We start from the raw sequence: 23270 nt of genomic DNA on the forward strand, positions 1-23270 counted from the left end.
TCAGTTCATTTTTGTGTAGCATTTCCTTTTTAATGAAGCTATCTGCTGGATATGGTGCTTGAAAAGTGCACTGTGTGGAAGAGGCAAAAATTGCTTGCATGGACTGGATTAATGTTGTATTGACTGGTGAATTTACAAAGCAATTAATATGTATAGCAAAATCACTGCCCTGAATTGAGCAAATCCCATCTACACTGGTAAAATGCAAAAGGTATTGATTGTGATTATCATAGCTGTGAAGAGAAAGAAAAGGCACAAAGAGTGTGATGCACAATACAATAAATGTAAAATTTGTGAATTATTATTTCAAATTTTTTCCATACAATGTGACAATGTCTGTCAAACTGTAAAAATTATTATATAAAGCCACTATAAAAGTGATTCATATATGAGACTTCTGAAGTCATATGTCACCGTTGTGTAAGGAACGAGTTATTCACAGAAAATGTTCCATTCAGCCAAAGCTCTGAAATCTTATCTGAATTTTCATTCAGATTAAAAAATGCACCATGTTTGACGTCCTTGACACCAAATACCATTGTGTTGTAGCCGAATCTTTGAATATACAGAATGGAGAATGAAATATGTGCTGCATAGAACTGGAAATATTTTAAATTTGAGTCTTTTCTTCACACAGAACTATGGAGTGATTTCAAAAGACTTTGAAACTATTGCACTATGCGTTATTTTTGAGCATTTTTTGTACACTGAATGGCAAAGAGCAGTGTAAGGATTCTTTAAAACTTAACCTTTTGTGTTAAGGTGCAGTCACATTTACTGTTATTTAATAGATTTTCAAGGGCAGAATCCAGTGGACAATCCATGCAACCAGGAATTTTTCATTAGGGCGAAAGATTTCACCATGCAGATTTTGAAAACAGGTCTAAGTTGCTCACGTGAACTTGTGCCACTGACCAACAGAAAGCTGCTTGGTTTGGATGTGAATTCATACATCGTTACACTATTGATAATAGACAAAATTGCCTATATTAAATTTTACCGAAATTTATGTATAAATGTGACTTTACACTTAAAATAAAAAGTGAGTGTCTAGTGTTGTGTAAATAATGCTAGATACTGTTTGCAGCAAGTATATAAAAAGCCCCGTTTCCACCGCAGGAAATTTCCCCAGGAACTAGGGACTATGGGCCAGTTCTCTGTGTATTTCCACCGCAGGAACCAGGATCTAAATAAAGTTCCAGGTACAAATTTGCCCCTCAGAAAATCCCTGCTCGCGAGGTAGTACTTTTTCAAAGGCCCGGAACTTTCGGGGGTGAGACTTGGGCGCTGAACGCGCTGACTGGTTGAGTTCACACAGCAATGTATTTAAACCACCATATATTTGCATAATTTAAAAAAATATATTACTATTATTGTGTCATGAAAATGTAGTTTTAAAAGTATTTCAGGCGAGAATGTAGTTGTTTAAAACTAAAATCTGCGGTTTATTTATAAAGACAGTGCCTATTTGAAAATGTGCTTCGCCAATTTCGGAGACGTGAGTTCCACGCAATCACCGGGCGCTCAGTGCTCATGTATCCCAACGAGAGGAGCATAACCTCGGCTAGTCCTTCTGACACTTGCCGCTGGCTCTGATGTCTCTGTAGTGGTTAAACATGAGATATAATTTGCATTGGGTAAATCTAACAGGTAATCTTTGGTCTTTATTCTATTATTCTATTAATCTATTAATTGGTTGAAATGAAAATGAAAAGAGGCAATGCTGTTTGATATAATATTTTGTTTCATTGTAATGTAGGCTACGTTCCCTGATCAATGTACATTTCCACGGCTATTAATATGTTTAAATGAAAACGAATAGAGGCAGTGGTGTTTGATATCATATTTCGTATGATTGTAAATACAGTGAGGAAAATTGCAGTAGCCGAGGTGAGCTGACTGATGTTATCAAGTATGCTGCTGTTTGCAGAATTACTGGACTTGCCTTCTCCGAAATTTGCGTATATATTGAGAAACACACGCAGACCTACGTCAGCAGACTATTTGCCTAATCTTCTCGGTACTATAGACCGCGATGGAAACGCAGACAGCAACAGGTCTGGGGTAAAAAATTCCTGGGAAAAAGTTCCTGGGACAAATTGTTTCACTGGAAAAGTGGCTTTAGATGCTCTTCAAACAAAGTGTAAATGTAAGTAATATTCTCTGTGGTACTAAAGAAAAAATATCTGAGTGGGTAGAGTTAGTGAAAATGGCCTTTGCAAACAAAGTTATTTTGCTATTTGAAATTAGTGTAAATAGACACTACCTAAAAGAAAATGTAACTATCCATATTTAGAATGAACTTAAAACAGAATGAGGGTCAATTTCAGTTGAACTATCGCTTTAAGAACACACAGATGCTCTGTTAATGTTAATAAGCAAAAGCACCTACCATGAGTTCTTTGATGTAGTTCAGGATTCAGGTCAAAAGATGCAGCGCCTCTGCTCTCTCTTTCCGTCTGTTCTTATTAGCTGTGAAAAGAAACACAACCACAGGTCATGGCACATATTTAAACACAGCAAGCAAACAGCAAAGCCCACAAAAGCACAATAAAACATGCAAGATGGAGGAAAAACAACACTCCTCCACACTGAAGACTCAGAGGAAAGCTTGGCACAGGGCAGGTAGTAAGTATGAATCTTGGAGTGCGACGAGATTGAGGATTCATTATTGATGACATTCCCTGTGGTGCACTACTCTGAAACAGCATGTGCGTGAATTTTTCACTTTGCAGCTTGAGTAAAGAAATTAACAGGGACAAAATGAGCATCATACTAGCTTTAATCAATCTAAACCCATGACTGAAGAAGGTGAAATATTAACGGCTGCCGTTACTTATCAGATCCGTTGCTTGGTTAATTGCTCTTTATTGTTCGACGCCAAACTGATTGCATTTTGCCTGTTATGCTCGATGCTACTAATCTTGATTAGTGTCAGAGATCATGAATAATTTATTAGAAACAGCATTCCTAGCTAATTACCTGAAGCCGATTCTCACTATATGGGCCTCTTCTATAAACTCTGATCTTTACTTCTTATTTTCTACTGGATTCAAGTCAGGTAATTGGCTGGCCATTCTAGCAGCTTTATTTTTCTGAAACCAATTGAGAGTTTCTTGGCTGTGTATGGGATCATTGTCTTGCTGAGATGTCCACCCTTGTTTCATTTTCATCATCCTGGTACTGTAGGTGTTGGGACTGAACCAGCTAATATTAATTTCCACCAACTACTGGCAGGATTGCTTTCTAATTACTGATAGATTTCAGCTGGTGTCTTGGCTTTCCATGCCTTTTTGCACCTACCTTTCTTTGTGTGTTCAGTACTTTTTCCCTGTGTCATTCCATTTTATTACACACAACCTAATTTATGAACTTATTTGTTTTGTTTTCTTTGTATGTATTGTGGCGGGAGGAGCAAACGACAGACACAGTGGGCGTGGCGTCAAGCCTCGGAGAGGTTTTTATTAAACAAAATATTAAAATAAAGTGTCCAAAGGGGGAAAAGTGTCCAAAATAAACAGGGATCTGGTGTCCTCGTTGTGCTGCGGGGCTTGTGAAGGAGGGCAGTGTTCAGGAGGGACGGGTCCAGGTAAGGGGCGGAGTCCGGTGGCCGCACGCGCTCCCGTCTGGAGGTCCCGGGGCGCGGGTGACGGCGGCTTCTGTGGCGGCTTCGTCCAACTCCTTAATCCCCGGGTGCTCGACGGGATTCCACGGCCCGGCGTCCTGGCCCGACGGCCGTATCACGGGTGCGGTATCGGCCGGACTGCGGGTCCGGCGGCGGGTAGTTCCCTCTACGCTCCCTTTCCTGGACCCACGAGGACACCAGCGTGCATGCACGGGGGAGAGACCGGTCTCCCGAGGAGAGGCGCGCTCGGTGTTTAAACAGCGGCGGTGATGAGGCTCTATTCTCATCAGGTGCGCCTCATCACACGCCGGCAGCCCTGGCTGTTTCAGCGCCCCTCCTCTCTCACACGCCCACTCCCGTCGGGAGCCTGGTGAAGGGCGGCGAATAAGGGACGGGGTGGTGATGATGGACAGGGGGGAGGCAGCCGACTCGTCACAGTATGGATTACTTGGGTTGTTACCGACATCTGGTGAAAATTTCAAGTCAACAGCACCTTTAGAAATATATATATATATATATATATATAAAATGTTGGGACGTTTTTTAAATTTGAATAAAATGAAAACTAAAATAATTTAAAATCACATGAGCCAATATTTTATTCACAATAGAACATAGATAACATAACAAATTTTACAATTTAATGCACAAAATTAGCTCATTTCAAATTTGATGCCTGCTACAGGTCTCAAAATAGTTGGGACGGGGGCATGTTCACTATGGTGTAGCATCTCCTCTTCTTTTCAAAACAGTTTGAAGACATCTGGTTATCGAGGTTATGAGTTTCTGGAGTTTTGGTGTTGGAATTTGATCCCAATCTTGCCTGATATATGTTTCCAGCTGCTGAAGAGTTTGTGGTCGTCTTTGATGTATTTTTCGTTTAATGATGCGCCAAATGTTCTTTATAGGTGAAAGATTTGGACTGCAGGCAGGACAATTCAGCATCCGGACTCTTCTACTACGAAGCCATGCTGTTGTAATAGTTGCAGTATGTGGTTTTGCATTGTCCTGCTGAAATACACAAGGCCTTCCCTGAAATAGAGATCGTCTAGAGGGGAGCATACGTTGCTCTAAAACCTTTATATACCTTTCAGCATTCATAGTGCCTTCCAAAACATGCAAGCTGCCCATACCATATGCACTTATGCACCCCCATACCATCAGATATGCTGGCTTTTGAACTGAACGCTGATAACACCCTGGAATGTCTCCCACCTCTTTAACCCAGAGGACACGGGGTCCATTATTTCCAACAAGAATGTCAAATTTAGACTCGTCTAACCATAGAACACTTTTCCAATTTAAAACAGTCCATTTTAAATGAGCCTTGGCCCACAGGACACGACGGTGCTTCTGGACCATGTTCACATTTGCCTTCCTTTTTGCATGATAGAGTTTTAGTTGGCAGCTGCAGACGGCACGGCGGATTGTGTTTACCGAGAGTAGTTTCTGGAAGTATTCCTGGGCCCATTTAGTAATGTCAGTGACAGAATCATGCCGATGAGTGATGCAGTGTCGTCTGAGGGCCCGAAGACCATGGGCATCCAACAAAGGCCTTCGGCCTTGTCCCTTACGCACAGAGATTTCTCCTGTTTCTCTGAATCTTTTGAGGATGTTATGCACTGTAGATGATGAGATTTGCAAAGCCTTTGCAGTTTGACGTTGAGGAACGTTGTTTTTAAAGTATTCCACAATCTTTTTACGCACTCTTTCACAGATTGGCGAGCCTCTGCCAGGCTTTACTTCTGAGAGACTCTGCCTCTCTAAGACATCCCTTTAATAGCTAATCATGTTACAGACCTGATGTCAATTAACTTAATTAGTTGCTAGATGTTAAAAATGTCTTGCTTTTTCAGCCCTCTGTTGCCCCGTGCCAACTTTTTTGAGACCTGCAGCAGGCATCGAATTTTAAATGAGTTCATTTAGTGAATAAAAGTGAAAAAAAAATTGCCCGCCTTATACCAAACTTTTTTTCTCCCTTTTCAAATCTCATATCGCATCGGAAAGGCATTTATTTTCAATAAAAATGAAGGAAATAATCAAAAAGTTGAAAATAAAAGTGTAGGGTAGGGTTAGGGTAGGTGTAAGGAGGGCTTTATTGTCCCAATAAGGTGACATCCATTTAATAATTTGAATTAAGTAAAATTTATTTATATAGCACCTTTCACAGACAAGGAGTCACAAAGTGCTTTACAACATTATCAGTAAAACAAATCAAACATACATTCAATCAAAAATAAAATAAAAACATAAAAACAAAACAAATTAGAGACCGAATATCTCAGAAATTTAATAACAGCCAAACTGTACTGTTAATTAAAAATTTGTCCAAAGAGATGTGTCTTTAGGTGTCTTTTAAAAGTCTACAGAGCCCATTGTTCTAAGTGTTAGAGGGAGAGAGTTCCAGAGCCTTGGAGCCACAGCACAAAAAGCATGATCACCTTTTGTCTTAAGACGTGTTCTAGGAATAGTTAGAAGGTCCAGGTCAGAAGACCTTAAAGACCGACCAGGAGAATGTGCATATAATAGTATAATGTCTTATAATAATTAAAACTATAATTTACACTCAATACGTTATTATTGCGTACTGTTTTATAATGTACTACAATACTGAGGTGCAGATAATTGCCACTATTTGCAATAAATAGCCTAGCATAAATAGTAGAAAATCTTGCTATTTTAACATAGTGTAAATAGAATCCATTGCTATTTTCACTTAGTGTAAATAGTATCTATTGCTAAGAAAATATGCTATTTGCACTTATTAGTATAAATAGAATCTAATTGCTATTTACGCTCAGTGCTCACTGATAGCCGCTGCCCTAACTTTATTTTGTTTTGATTTTCCCTTCTGGGATTTGATCTGGATTTCCCCCCTTGGGGTTAAAGTGCAATCAGAAACAACAAGCCAAAAAGACAGTGAAAATGTAACATAAAATAACGTAACATAACATAAAATGTAACGTAGGCCTAACAGAAGACATAAAATTATGTGACGCCCTTTGGCCTGAATCGTGAATCAGTATTCAGAAAGGCACAGAAAACAAATAACGATTGCTAACGGTTGCCTGTTACATTACCAGTTTATCCCACAGACTTGGACTTTATTTGTGGCTGCATATATGCAAATTAATTCTCTGCCAGCAGGAGGTGCTTGTAGAGCATGGAGAAATAGAGGTAAAAATAGAGGAACCTCCAGCGTGACCGCGCTCTGAATCACATGTGTAATCTGTCCAATGGAAGGGTGAGACGTCACGGGCGGGTGACGTAATCCAGAGGTCCCCAACCACCGGGTCGCGACCCACTACCGGGCCGTGGAAGAATTCCTACCGGGTTGCGAGAACGTTCGGTGGAAAATGTGTATAGATATGACGCTCTGTTATTTATTGTGCGTAAATGATTGCTCTAATTATTCTGTATTTTCGTTGTATGCTATTGATATGGAGATGCAATTTGACGATTTCATGTTAAATTAGTAAATAAAAGATTGCTCTGATCTGTCATATAGGCTATTGGGGCTTAAACGGATCGCAGTTGATCCGTGATATACGGCCCAGCGCTCACAAGAATAGAAACATGTTTCAGACAGCATGGCATATCAATTTGTTTCCTCTTTCATGTATCCTTGCGTTTAAGATACATATGCATGGGGGTTTGCAGTTACGTCGCAATACTGGAAATATTTCTGTTTTAAACCATAAAGGTGAGCCGACTGATATCACACAAGCAACGTGCAAACTTTGCGCAATAGTTATACGTCTTAGTTTCTGTCATACAGAAAGTGAAAGTAAAAAAAAAGACGAGACGACAAGAGACGAATCTACTTCAACGTGCTGATAACAGTATAAATGAATAGACCTGCTTTAAAGACCCCATCCACAACATATCCATTCACCCCCCCCCCATCCCCTCCCCGGGGGGGGGGGGTGACATTTTCAGTCTTTATCTGTTTAGATGACTCCTGTGGATTAAAAAGGTTCATTCAACGATCCATCCACGTCTCCACAAACATGCAATCCTGTTTCAACGACTTACCATCTCTAGCCTGTTGTCCTCCTCCCGTTCGCCACCCAGAGGTCAGTCTCCCTCCAGAACCCAGCCCAGAACCAATGCAGACAGATCGAACCCACCTTACGAATCATGAGTGGCAGAGGCGATTGAAGGAAGGCCTCTGTTTATACTGTGGAGATGGTGGTCACATTCGAGTAGCCTGCCCCGTACGTCCCCCGCAACTCTTGGTGAGTGCCATTCAACCTATTTCTCAGAATATGAAGCCACTCACAGCTGAACTGCCTTCCAGTACAAGCCCTTCTTCACTCCGGCTCTGCCGGTAACCTCATCTCGGGGAGCCTCTGTCGCCAACTCAACCTCCCGACCGTTGCAAACCAAACCCTCTACCAAATCCATTCGATAACTGGAAGACCCATTGGACGAACCACTGTCCGGTATAGTGCTGGCCCGGTTCACCCAATTTACAGTCTTTATCTGACTCAATACATGACTGAATCCGTGAGATTTTTTATGAAAACGTAACCGGTCCGAGGTGTAAAAAACGGTTGGAGAGAAGCATAAAAGCACGTGCGGCGGAGCCGACATCAGCTTTTTGTCATTCAGCAACCATTACTCTGTGTGTGTGTCTGTCGATCTGTGTTGTGAGTCTTATTTAGTGTTGTTTGTCCCTAAGCACAATCACTTGAAATAAGCTCCACAATGTGTGCAAGCACTTGGGTGAGAGCAGATCGCATTACAGGCTGTATGTTCCTCCCTGCAAACGTTATATCACTGTTGGGGATACACACAGTCCGTGTGTGGTCTGCTTGAGAGCAGAGCATGCATAGTCAGCTCTTGAGGGAGCTGGCTGCCCGCTTTGTGAGCGTTTATCACTGCGTCTGCTTGCTCTTGGAAGGCTCTCTTTGAGGAGTGAGCTTTCACTAGCGTTCCTCGCGGTGCCGGTCCAGCTTCTGCCGAAGAACAAGAAAAAAAGGCGGAGCGGCAGCTGCGCTCGTGGGAATCACACATGGATCAGGTGGAGGGAATAAAGACGGGCAAGCCCCTATCTTCTTCCTTTCCCATCAGATCCAGCGCCCGCTCTCTGTGTTCGGAAGCCCGCCCCGCGGTTTCTTCCCCCCAGAGAGAGGGCTCGACGCTCCGCCTGTCTTCCTCCAAGGAGGTGGACGTGAAGGACGTCGATGAGCTTTGTAAAGCTGCAGTGGCCCACAAGCATATTATGAATGACGACATCATTATATTCGCACTGTCAGCTCTAAAGATAAAGGGCTGATTGTGCTTCTCCCTGCCGTAAGATCTCGCAGTTCCGGTCCGGTTCCGGCGAGTGAGATCGCGGGGATCGCAACATGGATCTGGCGGACGGTTTGGAGAAGGGTTCGCCCTATCTCCACCTGCATTCCCCAGATCTAGCACTCTCGCTTGGGGCTGGAAGCCCGCGGTGCGGTCTTCCCCCTTTGAGTGAGAGCTCACATTGCAGCGCGCGTTGCCGAGGCGATTGGAGTCAGAGTTGCGCTCCCGGGCCAAAGGCTTCTAGCAGAAGGCGGATCTGCGGATCGTCATGCTCGCTGGATAGTCTTTGGCTAAAATGTCCTGCTGCCTATGACCCAGGACTTCTTAGGGCCGGCCCCTCTAGGGAAGAGCGGCGTACATGGTGCCCGTCTCTCCTCAGTGCCCTTAGGAGATCGGTTTGCCAATCCTGCCAGCGTTCCAGGGCGCAGCGGTCTCCAGCAAGCGCTTCTCTCAGTTACTTCCGCCCGGAAACGTAGCGGAACTGAGAGGCTCGCCGCCCCTTTGGGGGTCTTTAGATCAGCTAGTTCGGCCGTCTCCTGCCGGTGTGCTGTTCCAGGACACCGAGCTAGCCGCTCTGGGTACACTAGAGGTTCCCTTAGTAGACTATTTGTGCACATTCAGTGCACATCCTCACCTGAGTCCTAATCAGCACACCTGAACACCATCGTCACCTCATCAAGAGCCACTATAAAGCCACACACCTCACCTCAGTCAAATGTCCGGTCTCGTTCCAACGAAGTGGACTCTACACAAGTATATGCTGATACTTACCTGTTACTACCCTGCCTGTGAACTTACCTCTTGTTATTTCTCCGAGTGTTGTCCTCCGTGTCCTGGATCCCTGTCTGTCAGTCCCTGTACGTCACGACGAAGTGTCGAGGTGTGTGGCATCAAGCTATCCATGAGCTCCTGTCAACAAACCACGCAGTTCAGCCTAAGTACCATTGTCACTCTTCAAGATCTATACTACTGTCACTCACCCTGGAAAGCCCTTGACCATACTCATTGTACAATAAACCTTACCTTTTATATATTCCCGTGTGTCCGTCTGCTTCCGTAACAGAAGACCGGACCTACACCGACCGTACAGATGAGTAACCTGGATCCATTTCAGGATCTCGTGGATCACCTCCGACGAGTTCTTGCTCCAACATAACCTCCAGCACCGCCGAGCACATCTGTCACCGGAACCACGACTCCTTCACCACCCATGATCCACAGTCCCATGGCCAGACCAGCGCAACGGGTTCCTACTAAAATGTTCTCTCAATATCAATATGCAACCGCATCTGTTCCCCACAGAGACGTTTAAGATCGCCTTCATTGTTTCACTTCTCTCAGGTAAAGCATAGCAATGGGCTGAAACTATCTTCTCTCAGTCAGGACCTGTGACCCAGTCTTACCAGAGTTTCACCACCCATCTTCGTGAAGTGTTCGGGCGATTAGATGGAGATCCTGCTATTAGTGACCAGCTCTACCACCTCCACCAGGGAACCAGCTCTATCTTCGATTACACCGTGCAATTCAGAACCCTGGCGGCGGCCAGTGGGTGGAACGAGAGAGCATTGATCACTGCCTACCGCCAAGGTCTAGAGCCCAGATTGCGGTTGCAACTCGCCAGTTTAGATGACTCCTGTGGATTAAAAAGGTTCATTCAACGATCCATCCACGTCTCCACAAACATGCAATCCTGTTTCAACGACTTACCATCTCTAGCCTGTTGTCCTCCTCCCGTTCGCCACCCAGATGTCAGTCTCCCTCCAGAACCCAGCCCAGAACCAATGCAGACAGATCGAACCCACCTTACGAATCATGAGTGGCAGAGGCGATTGAAGGAAGGCCTCTGTTTATACTGTGGAGATGGTGGTCACATTCGAGTAGCCTGCCCCGTATGTCCCCCGCAACTCTTGGTGAGTGCCATTCAACCTATTTCTCAGAATATGAAGCCACTCACAGCTGAACTGCCTTCCAGTACAAGCCCTTCTTGACTCCGGCTCCGCCGGTAACCTCATCTCGGGGAGCCTCTGTCGCCAATTCAACCTCCCGACCGTTGCAAACCAAACCCTCTACCAAATCCATTCGATAACTGGAAGACCCATTGGACGAACCACTGTCCGGTATAGTGCTGGCCCGGTTCACCTAAGGTTTGGGCAACTGCACGAGGAAATCATCACTCTGCTGGTTCTGGAGGGAGCGCACACGGACATTGTCCTCGGACGCCCATGGTTTGTCCAACACAAACCCCACATCCACTGGCGCACTGGGGAGGTCCTGAAGTGGGGCAATCAATGTTTTCCAGGTTGCTTCCCGAAAGTCCCGCAACCACTCCACCAAGTCGTTTCCAAGATTCCTGTGAATTCCACCACTGTAGAAAGTCCAGTTGAGAGTCAATCTGTTTCCGTAACACTAACTATTATTTTCATAAAGTACAATATTATGGATATTACAATACAGGCACATTGTACTACCATTCAAATGTTTGGGGTTTGTTTGACTTTTAATGTTTTTGAAAGAAGTATCTTATGTTCACCAAGGCTTCATTTATTAAATGATTAATACGGTAAAATAGTAATATTATGAAATTAGAAATGTAAAATAACTACTTTTTCAAAAATAACACAAATTCTTCTCAGAAGCACCCCACTGTACTTATAAAGAACCTTAAAAACACCTGGGGAGTGAATGCCAAAATTATTATAAGTGTAATGCATTAGACTATGGAAAGCCAAAAGGTTCAAAAACAATTTTTGATTATTTTGGCCATGCCTGGGGCTGAGACTATAGGTTATAGGGGTCTTTTTAGGTTTAGCTCCAGCAGTAATTTTGAGAGATTTACTTCATAAACAATGACACACCACAGATGTAATGTTTCAATACTTAATACTTCAATATTAAGTATCATATATAATAGTGTATCATATTCCAATATTTTTTCAAAGAATAGGCATTAGCAGATGTCTGGACTGAGCCCCAAATACTCCCTGACACTATATCGTCTCTGAACTATATTGATAAATCACATCAACTCAGCATATTTAAGCAACTTCTCTGCTTCAGACACTTGATCGATACATCTGATTGAAATGTGGTAGAAGCCGTCCATGTGTCCTCTGACCTTGTGGCAGGTGTCTGACAGGGGCTTAAAGTGCAATCCCTTGAGAAAAAGGAGGCTGTCAAAGTGTTGAAAGAGTCATATGGTACAGCTCCTGGAACAACACTCAGTGCTGTGATGATGACCAGCTCTGTACACACCACACTTACTTAGGGTTTTCTCAACGCAGTTCATGTCTTTCATTAAAACCCCCCTCTCCCTCTTCAGGCCCCAAGGCCAAACAGTCCTTAGTCTCTGGGGAGAGACAAGGTTCAGGGCATCAAAACAAGCCTTTGAAGCCGAGCGATTAAACCAGTTGAAATGGGCCAAAAGGGCTTAAAGGTGTGGGGGAGTCAGCTTCTCCAATTAGACACAAGAAAGGTTGTTAACATGCAAACCAAGCGGTCCATGAACCACCATTTTCTCTCAGATAGGGTTATGCAAACAACAGACATGATTAATGATCTGATCTTGTCAATAATGAGCTAATGATTGAATGCATTGATTCGTTATGATGAAAGATATTCGATGAATATAAATCTCTCGTCCTATCAATAGAGAGTAGTTTAGATTAAAATGGTGTAAAAATACCATAAAACAATTTTTGCACTGTTACAAATTGAGTTATACTACTCATTTGCTGCATCAGTTGTTATCAAATCAATATCATGACTGGATTAAACATAAATCAAAAATGGGGCAACCACAAGATTAGTAATTTCCATACTTGCACTATTTAGTCGCTGCTATATGTAAAAACTGCTGTGGAAAGCCACATTAAAAAAATAAAATAAATAAATAAATAAACAAATAAATTATATTTAATGTAGTTATGAGAAAAAGGATTTTGGACCAATAAGATTCCACAGTGGGTTTATTTTACTGTAAAATAATGTGAAAAAATGTGGCACATGATTATATTTTAAATAATTTGGTTTATTTATTATTACTAGTAGTGTATATCAACATTTTCTGTTAATTATTGCTTATTGAATTATTTAGTGCCATGTTTCTTACCCTGATGGTGTGTTGTTTTTATGTGTCTGACTCTATTCTATATACACTTTGAAAGAGTGCACATTAGTACCTTATAAGTACATATTAGTACCTAAAGTGTACATATTAATGCCTAAATGGAACACTTTAGTATCTTTTGATGAGGTACCACCCCAGTGAACCTTTGTAATGTTTTTTTATTTTTATTTTGAAGAGTGTATTTGTTGAGTTTTGAGAACAGGCCACTTATGATTATTATGGTGGTTATCAATAGATTTTATGCTACAAAGCAGATTTGGTAATTCGAGTGGATAGGTATATTAACATTAAATAACTTGATAAAATATACAGTTATAAATGCCATCTCGTAATACCAGAAACATGTCACTATTTTTTATGGTGAATTTCTGGCAACTAAATCTACTGTTTTTCTTGTAAATTTATCAGGATATTGTTAAGCAACCGAAAATGTTATTCACTGTCCTCCAAATTTATTCAGCTCTGCGTAGGACAAGTTTCTTAAGTATGTGCCAACATCTGTTGTCAATTTCAGGTCCTTGATAAAAGATGTGACAAACATCATAGCTGTCATGGATGCTGTGTCTGCTGCACTTTTATTCCATCTTTTTTCATTATAAGTCAAAACAATACATGTTCAACAGCAGCAGTATATGTCTATGGTAAGAAGTAGTGCAGTGTTCATCCTTCTCTTATTTTATCCTTAGGGTATACCTTGTTTATTTAGTTTAGTTGCTGACACAACCTGTCGTAAAAATTCAAAGCACAATCTGTCGGACAGAAAGCACTTGGTTCCCTGAGTCTTTCTTAATTAAAACCAGAGGAAGAACTATTTAGTCCCTTGCACAAATACAGGACTTTCCTCTAGCCAGTTCATATTCCCAAAGCAATTGGTTTGAAAAATGAGCAGATTTTGCTGTTTGGTCTCAGGAACAGCAGGGGATTTGGAGGACTAACCAAACTGCATGCTGTGTCAACACCAAACATTCTCTGCTGTCAGTGTAATCCCATTCACCATGGGAAAACAGCATGGCACTTCACCACAACAGAATGAGAGTGGGACAAGGCCAAAAAGGGGCAACGGGATCTCAAATTAAATCATGGGTTGAAGGTTCCCTTTGTATCTTCATTTGAAATGGACTGATTTTAATTCAAATTAAAAGGTACTAATGAACTTAGGCACAGAAATGATCATGTACAGCATGAAAAAAAATTAGACATTCATGCTGAGTTCTGGTCAAATTTACATTTAATAGTAATTAACCTCTTTTAAGTTTTTTCAATGTAAATTATAAGTTGGCACCCATTTTTATAAAAAACTATTTTCTTAAGTATTACCTATATATACTGAAAAACTGGAAAACTGTAAATTACCTGGTAGTAGTAATTAATACTTTTTACTTTAAAAATCATAGAATGCAGTACATTACTGTAAATATACATAGGCCTGACGCAATGTTAAACTTTTTAAAGTTTTTGTGAAAGATGTTTTTGAAAGATGCTCACAAAGGATGCATTTAATTGATCAAATGATAACACTGATAAATATTATCACAATTTATAATAAAATTTCTATTTTAATATATTTAATATGTAATTTATCCCTATGATGGCAAAGCTGAATTTTCATTACGTCAGTCTTAAGTGTCTCATCATCCTTCAGAAATCATTCTAATATGCTCATTTGGTGCTCAGATAACATTTCTTATTATTATTGATATTGAAAAGTTATGCTATATTTTTGTGGAAACTGTTACATGTTTTTTAGGATCAACACTTTGAGCAGCATTTATTTGATTAATTATTTAATAATGTAAAAGTCTTGTCACTTTTGGTAAAATTTAACGCATCCTTGCTGACTAAAAGTATTTATTTCTTTAAAAAACAACAACAACAACTTACAAATCTCAAAATTAAAATAAGTATATATCTATATCTATCTATCTGTTCACCTCAAAATATCCCAAAAATAACAAAAACACCAGACTGCAATCTCCTCTCCGCCCACATCCTCCTCTCAAGACACCAAATCAGTGGATTTCACGTGTATGAATATGAGATCTTGATACATGCATATAAAACTGCAGCATCTGTCAGACAGAGATTCGGAAGAGAAGCTGGATGCTATAATTGATCCAGACTGAGATTTGACATACCGTAGCTGGAGGCTCGAATGGTATTGCTGCACTGCGCCGATTTCACGGGCACGACCGGAGGAGCAAAGAGAGCAGAAGTCATGCTGGGATATAAGCACATCAAGTCTTAGAACAGAATCATTTGCCCATGGTTCATTCATCAGGCAGAAGCTCAACAGTGGGATCTCCTTGTAAATGGCCACATTTTGTTTAACCCCTATACCTCTGTGTGGTTTGCTAAAGCTCTGGCTGTGTCTGAAAGCATTGTTAGCATTTCCATCTTTATATCTGGTGTTTCAAAATTATTAAGACATTAATTAAACTTAGTTTTGCTTAATTTCACAGAAAAGGACAATGTTAGCAGTTCAAAGCAAAGCCTTTCATACAAGATAATGAATTAAGGGCTAAATGGGATTCACTGGGGTCCTTTAGACATCAATAAGGCTCGTATTTTTCCTATAATCAGTTCATAAAATGTTTCTGCTTTGCAATTTCCCAAATTCCCATTACCCTCAGGAAGTAAAGAACAAGACATCCTAGGGTAGATATCCTGCCTTTTACAGGATCTCAGGAGGAGACTAGTACCCGGGAGGGGTAGGTGGCAAAACGACCAGACATTTTTCCACAGTAAGATCTCGTAAAAATCTCTCAGCGCTTTTAGAAACATTCCTCCCCCTGGTCATGGTCAAGAGGGATCACGCTCAACACAAACACAAATACTCTCAGAAAATCAGATGTAATCTTCAGGTCTAAATGCAAATACCAGACATAAACATTCTGAAAGGCTTTAAGATTCTCAAAATGTGTTCAGTCTTATTCGTCTGGATAAACGCTGCAAAAACAGTCCATAACCTTAAAGGCCCCAGGCGGAATAAATGGAAATTTCAGAAATAAAGATAGTGTATGTGTATCAGAGGAATACGAGAGGTCATTCCGGTCGTTTCTGCTCTGGGATGTAAAACCTGAGGTTAACTGGTCACTACGCAACACTCTCTAGGAGAACAAGCGCTTCAGCTCACCAGCTGTGGGAACGGCAGTGTAAAAGATTACATCACGATGATTTATGGCACATGAGGAGGAGAAACTATGGAACATGAGATCATTTGGAGGGCATCCAAGAAGAGGTCTCAATAGGAACACAAGTCAATTGGTTTCCACCACAGAAGATGATGGAACAGCAGTGGGACAACAAATGAATGTGCCGAGAAAGTTAAGAGAATGTCTCAGGCTCACACATACTGTATCACAAAACACATGCTGCAAATCTGTGCTTTTTTTAAGGAAATGGCATATGTAAGTGGGAAATAAGGAAGAAGTAAATCATTGTCTGGAAGGGTCTTTGGATCATAGTCAAATTAATGGAACTTTATAAAACGGGTCAAACAAGCTGGAATTCCAGAGATGTTTCTTGAAACCAACAGCATATTACATAGTCAATTAATTCACAATCTTATTTTTGTCTGTATATTTAATATGCAAAACAACACATGGATTTCCTTTTAAGCTGATTTGTACTGTAGCATAACTCTGGGTGGTTTACTGCTGCAGTTGTTCATTAGATGAAAGGTAAAACATGCCGTTTACAACTGATCTTGTAGGCTGATGCTTGTTCCATATGTCTTCAATTGCCTCTGAAAGCCTCCAGACAATTCTCGAAATTCAGTTTCTTCTCTCCAAAACAAGCGTAAACTCGGCCACACAGATTATCTGACTCATTTTGACTCAGATCTCTTTTTGGACTGCATTCTGCTGACTGACGCTTCTCATGGAGCTCAATGATTTGCTTGGTGGGAAGAAGGCAGAAAAGAACAATAAATCCTTCTATCCTGTTCACCAAATTTCACATAATTATGCAAGTTGTATAAAACCTATGATTAATGCAAATCTCAAACCTTTGGGACGTGGACGAAAGTCAATGACACAAGGAAAATTAAGTGTATCAAAAGTGGTGCATACAACTCATGCTATACAGAATACTTCAAATCAAAAATATTCAAATGAGAAACTTGCCTTCTGATGTAGCTCCCAAATATGGCCTGCCAGACACATCGCAACAGGATAGTCTTTAAAATGAGTTTGAGCAGGCGTAAAAGATGACAGGATTTTCATTTTTAGTTTAAATGTGCTTTTAAATGCTTCAAATCACATTTCATAAGGTATTTTAAAAGACACAGAATCTATTCAAACTTCAAAGGCCAGGTAAGTTATTCAGGCACAATATTTAAGAGCTCATGGGACAGAACTGAAAAGGGCTTTTATCATTCTATTGACTTCAAACTATAAAATTAAGCTTTGATCAGTGACAAAGATATGAGTGAATAATGAGATATGAGTGAACCATTTCATGCATGCTCAGTATTATAGTGTCTATCACCCACTAAAATCTATCAGTCAATCAATAAATTAATAAATTAATAATTTAAATGAATTTTTGATTGCTGTATTTTGTCATTACACTCTTAAAAATAAAGGTGCTTCACGATGCCATAGAAGAACCTTTTTGTCTAAATGGTTCCATAAAGAACTTTTAACATCGGAAGAACCTTTCTGTTTCACAAAAAGTTATTTGTGGTGAAAGAAGGTTCTTCAGATTATAAAAAGGTAAGCAAAAGAAGGTTCTTTTAAAGAACCTTTGACTGAATGGTTCTTTGTGGAACCAAAAATGGTTCTTTTATGGCATCGCTTGAAGAATCTTTTGAAGCACCTTTATTTTTAAGAGTGTAGGGTCATAAAAGGTTACTATAAGCCACTAATATAGGGGAAAAAACACTATAAGGAAAGAAATGTACATTCATTTTACACTGCACATTCTGTGGGTCACACTTTATTTTCTCATCATTAACAAACCATAAACTACGACTTTTGTCTCAATAAACTCCTAATTTGCTGCTTATTAATAGTTAGTAAGGTAGATGTTAAGTTTAGGTATTGGGTAAGATTAGATATGTAGAATATGGTCATGCAGAATATGTGCTTTATAAGCACTGAAATACCACCAATATGTTCATAATAGGCATGCTAAAAAGCAAGTTAGTTAATAGTGACAACAGGTCCCTATACTAAAAGTGTCACCATTCTATGAATTTAATAAAAAATGTTTTGGCATGCATTGAAAAAGAAAGTCAATATTTGAGTGGAAAAATTATGCTTTTCAGTTTAATAAAGAAAAACGTTTTCACAACTAAAGTTGACATTTCGCCAAGACTAATGATGGATGATGCAAATTTTTCCACAAAAAAAGAAGCATTTAGCATGCAGCAAAAAGAAATCATTTACTTTCCCAATTATTCATTAAAACTCTTATTTCCTGTACATTTTTCCAAATGTTAGACAAACAATGAAGCCAGTGAGTTCCATTTCTATTGTTCTATGTTAATGGAGTTTTATTGGACTATTTTAGGTCTGTGTACTGCTGAGGGCGCATCTCATATTCTACTCTAAGACATGTTGGCAGGCAAAGAAGCTGAAATATCCTTTTTTTGGTTGATTTACACCATCTCAGATGCCATGGTCTCTCAGGACCCAAGAAAAACATTACAACTTGCCAATCAAGAGCAAACAGCTGGAGATTTGCCTCAACTGCTGGGTCTGATGTTTTCAGTCTTACCGTCTCAAGCAGGTGGTTGGAATTAAGTCAGTGTAATGTGGCCACTAGCTGGCAAAAGAACATGTGACTAATTATTGGGACACAAGCCCAGGTTTATAATTTCCTGAAGCTCTCCTTCTTTGACCTGCACGAGGATTTAAGTTGCCAATCATAGCCCAAAAAAGCGGCACCAAATCAGAATAAGCACCTTGTAACCTTCAGTCTTGAGAGATCATGTTCTCTCTATCAACAAAAACGCAAGCTGGCACATTCAATTTATGTTAAAATAATCAGTAACATGCAAATGATGCTCACACAAAGCATTTACTACCTTTGAATGGTGCTCAATCTTTTCCTCCGGCAGTTTCCAAATACGAGCAGAGATTAGAAAAGGAAGAGATTAGACTTCATGGTCTATTTCATCCATTCTCCAGCCTAATCAGTGGGGAATGATATCACTGCCCTAAATATTTCCGCAGCAGCTTGAATGGAGAAGCGTGTAGTTTCCTCATTAATGACCACACAATGTGACAATGCACCACCTTCCTGTGATCACGTTATCTCATGATTAAAAAAGGCAGTTTTCTTCATGGCCCTGCATTGAACCGAGAAAGCTGACTGACAATCGCTGTCTTGCAGAATGATGCCTGAGGTTTCAAAACGCAGCCCTAAAAGCCACAAGATGACTTGAACTTTAGTGACCCAACAAATCTGTTGAAAGCCACATATGGGTATAGAAGCCTGGCTGAAACATTTATAGCATCTCATTAAAAAATCATGAGGCGTAAAACTAAAAAGTATAGAACATGTCAACTTAATCTGCTATTAAACACTAGGCATATAGTGGCATCTGATGTGGCAGACTTGTAGGAGGAAGTTGTCAAATACATTATGAGGAGACTGGGGAAATGTTCTGGAGAACCGGACATGAATTGTACCTGACGTGAACACTGACATACAAATGTTTTTTGGCAGTTCAGTTGTGGTTTTGTCACTTTAATTGAAAACACTGTGGTTCTTAGTCTAGCTGACAGAATTTTTTATTTTTACACTACCAGTCAAAAGTTTGGACAGAATTTATTGAATTTCTCAGAATCTGAATACCTTTTTATATAATAAAAGATAAGCTTAAGTGCTTAAATATAGTTTTTTAAAACAAATATAGGCTGCATAATAAATATAATAGAAAACTGGAAATATTCCATTTGAGTTTGGCCAGATGGTGAAGGAAAAGCATTCAACAAGACTCCAGCTTACATGTGAACCCCTTCAGTACTGTTTACAAATCATCCCAGAATGCACTTCATGAAGTTAGTTAAGACAATGTCCAGAGTGTATGGAGTTGAAATCCTGTTTAACATTGTTCGGTCAATAAATAATTCCCAGTCATGTTACATAAGATTTTCTTTTTCAGTTAAATACCACAAAAACATTAAGCAGCACAACTGTTCCCAACTGTGATAATAAAGAAATATCAGCATATTAGAATGATTTCTGAAGGATCATGTGACACTGAAGACTGGAGTAATGGTTGTTGAAACTTCAGCTTTGTAATCAAAGGAATAAATTACACTTCAAAATACACTCACCTAAAGGATTATTAGGAACACCTGTTCAATTTCTCATTAATACAATTATCTAATCAACCAATCACATGGCAGTTGCTTCAATGCATTTAGGGGTGTGGTCCTGGTCAAGACAATCTCCTGAACTCCAAACTGAATGTCAGAATGGGAAAGAAAGGTGATTTAAGCAATTTTGAGCGTGACATGGTTGTTGGTGCCAGACGGGGCCGGTCTGAGTATTTCACAATCTGCTCAGTTACTGGGATTTTCACGCACAACCATTTCTAGGGTTTACAAAGAATGGTGTGAAAAGGGAAAAACATCCAGTATGCGGCAGTCCTGTGGGCGAAAATGCCTTGTTGATGCTAGAGGTCAGAGGAGAATGGGCCGACTGATTCAAGCTGATAGAAGAGCAACTTTGACTGAAATAACCACTCGTTACAACCGAGGTATGCAGCAAAGCATTTGTGAAGCCACAACACGCACAACCTTGAGGCGGATGGGCTACAACAGCAGAAGACCCCACCGGGTACCACTCATCTCCACTACAAATAGGAAAAAGAGTCTACAATTTGCACGAGCTCACCAAAATTGGACGGTTGAAGACTGGAAAAATGTTGCCTGGTCTGATGAGTCTCGATTTCTGTTGAGACATTCAGATGGTAGAGTAAGAATTTGGCGTAAACAGAATGAGAACATGGATCCATCATGCCTTGTTACCACTGTGCAGGCTGGTGGTGGTGGTGTAATGGTGTGGGGGATGTTTTCTTGGCACACTTTAGGCCCCTTAGTGCCAATTGGGCATCGTTTAAATGCCACGGCCTACCTGAGCATTGTTTCTGACCATGTCCATCCCTTTATGACCACCATGTACCCATCCTCTGATGGCTACTTCCAGCAGGATAATGCACCATGTCACAAAGCTCGAATCATTTCAAATTGGTTTCTTGAACATGACAATGAGTTCACTGTACTAAAATGGCCCCCAGAGTCCCCAGATCTCAACCCAATAGAGCATCTTTGGGATGTGGTGGAACGGGAGCTTTGTGCCCTGGATGTTCATCCCACAAATCTCCATCAACTGCAAGATGCTATCCTATCAATATGGGCCAACATTTCTAAAGAATGCTTTCAGAACCTTGTTGAATCAATGCCACGTAGAATTAAGGCAGTTCTGAAGGCGAAAGGGGGTCAAACACAGTATTAGTATGGTGTTCCTAATAATCCTTTAGGTGAGTGTATATTAACATAGAAAACAGTTATATATTCACAATATTACTGTGAATAAAGAAACCGTCTTTTGTTATGAGTTGCTGAGGAAGGAATGCAGGACGACGAGGGATGAAGAATAAACAGGTTCTTTTAATCATGCAGATGAATTAACAACAGAAATAGCAGCTTAAACATAACTTTACTTTGTAGACTCGACGAAGGCTAGAACAAAACTGAATGCTTAAAGGAACAGGAACAAAGTAGTAAACGAGATAATTAACACAAAGCAGGTGAATAGGATTAATGATTAACTAATAAGGGCAAAACTGAACTGAAAGGAAACCGACACGTGACAGATATCGCCCCCTCCCGGAAAGTGCATCCTGCACCGTAACATACACATAGGGGAGGGGGGGCGGGCGATCAGGGGATTCCGGAAGCCATGGCGGATCAGGAGACTCGGGAGGCCATGGCGGGACTGGAGACTCGGGAGGCCATGGCGGGACTGGAGACTCGGGAGGCCATGGCCTTATTTTTTCGGGCAGCCAAGGCGGATCAAGGGGTTCCGTGGCCTTGGCTCTAGGCCCGGCCACACAGGCAGAGGGTATATGATGACAATTTTCTTGGGGAAGTTCCCCTCTGGGAGCCATTGAGGAGGAGCGGGCTCTGTGGGGCACTCTGGAGGAGCGGGCACTAGAGGGTGCTCTGACGGTGATGTCACTTGGGGGTGCTCTGGAAGCGCGGACACTTGGGGGCGCTTGGTCAGCGCGGAGCTGGACGGGACCAGCGGAGACATAGGAGAACGCTCTGGAAGCACGGATACTTGGGGGCGCTCTGGAGGTGCAAAGCTGGACGGAACCAGCGGAGACGTAGGGGACACAGGAAGGCTGGACGGGACCAGCGGAGATGCAGGAGGGCTGGACGGGACCAGCGGAGACGAAGGAGAGCTGGACGGAACCAGCGGAGATGTAGGAGATGCAGGAAGGCTGGACGGGACCAGCGGAGACGCAGGAGGGCTGGACGGGACCAGCGGAGACGCAGGAGGGCTGGACGGGACCTGCGGAGACAAAGGGGAGCTGGACGGAACCAGCGGAGACGAAGGAGAGCTGGACGGGACCAGTGGAGGCACTGGAGGGCACTTGCAAGGAGCAGGCACTGGAGGGCGCTCGGACAGCACTAATTCCTGGGACGCTCGGGAAACGCTATTTTCTGGGGGCGCTCTGTTAGCATAGGCACAGGAGGGACTGGCCCTGGAGAAGCGAGCACTGGGGAATGCTGACTAAGAGCGGGTACTGGGAAGCGCTGGCATGGAGCAGGCACAGGAGGGCGCTGTCGAGGAGCAGGCTCATTCTTCACCACGGGCAGCGGAACCATCATTGCCGCAAGCGGAATAATCATCGTCGCGGGTGGTGGAACCATCTTCGTCGCGGGCGGCGGAACCATCTTCGACGCAGACTGGGCTCCAGCTTGGGATCGGAGACTCTCCAAACACAGGATGACTGTCTCCTGCCAGTTGAGATTGGAGGTGTTTGGGAGCTCCAGTGGCTGATGGTACGAGCCGGAACAGCGTCTTGAGCTCGTCACCTTCGAGGGAGCTGGCGAGGGCGAGCGGCACGAAAGCCCATGCAAAATCAAGAGGCTCCTTTGTGGCGTGAGCCAGCAAAATGAATGAGTACGTTCATCCATATTCTTTGTCGGTCGAGTCTTCTGTTATGAGTTGCTGATGAAGGAATGCAGGACGACG

At 41.7% G+C, this 23270-nt stretch overlaps 1 protein-coding gene across 1 annotated transcript in view; it reads right to left on the reverse strand.

Annotated features, from left to right (window-relative positions):
* Positions 1-23270, reverse strand: part of LOC306887969 (tetraspanin-18B) — a 54257-nt gene that overhangs the window by 23572 nt on the left and 7415 nt on the right. Inside the window, exon 2 of the mRNA XM_079446040.1 lies at positions 2393-2472. Coding sequence (XP_079302166.1) covers positions 2393-2395 — 3 coding nt within the window. The 5' untranslated portion in view covers positions 2396-2472. The remainder of the gene's footprint in view (positions 1-2392; positions 2473-23270) is intronic.

The sequence above is a fragment of the Barbus barbus genome, assembly GCF_936440315.1.
Source record: "Barbus barbus genome assembly, chromosome: 22".
Lineage (NCBI taxonomy): Eukaryota > Metazoa > Chordata > Actinopteri > Cypriniformes > Cyprinidae > Barbus > Barbus barbus.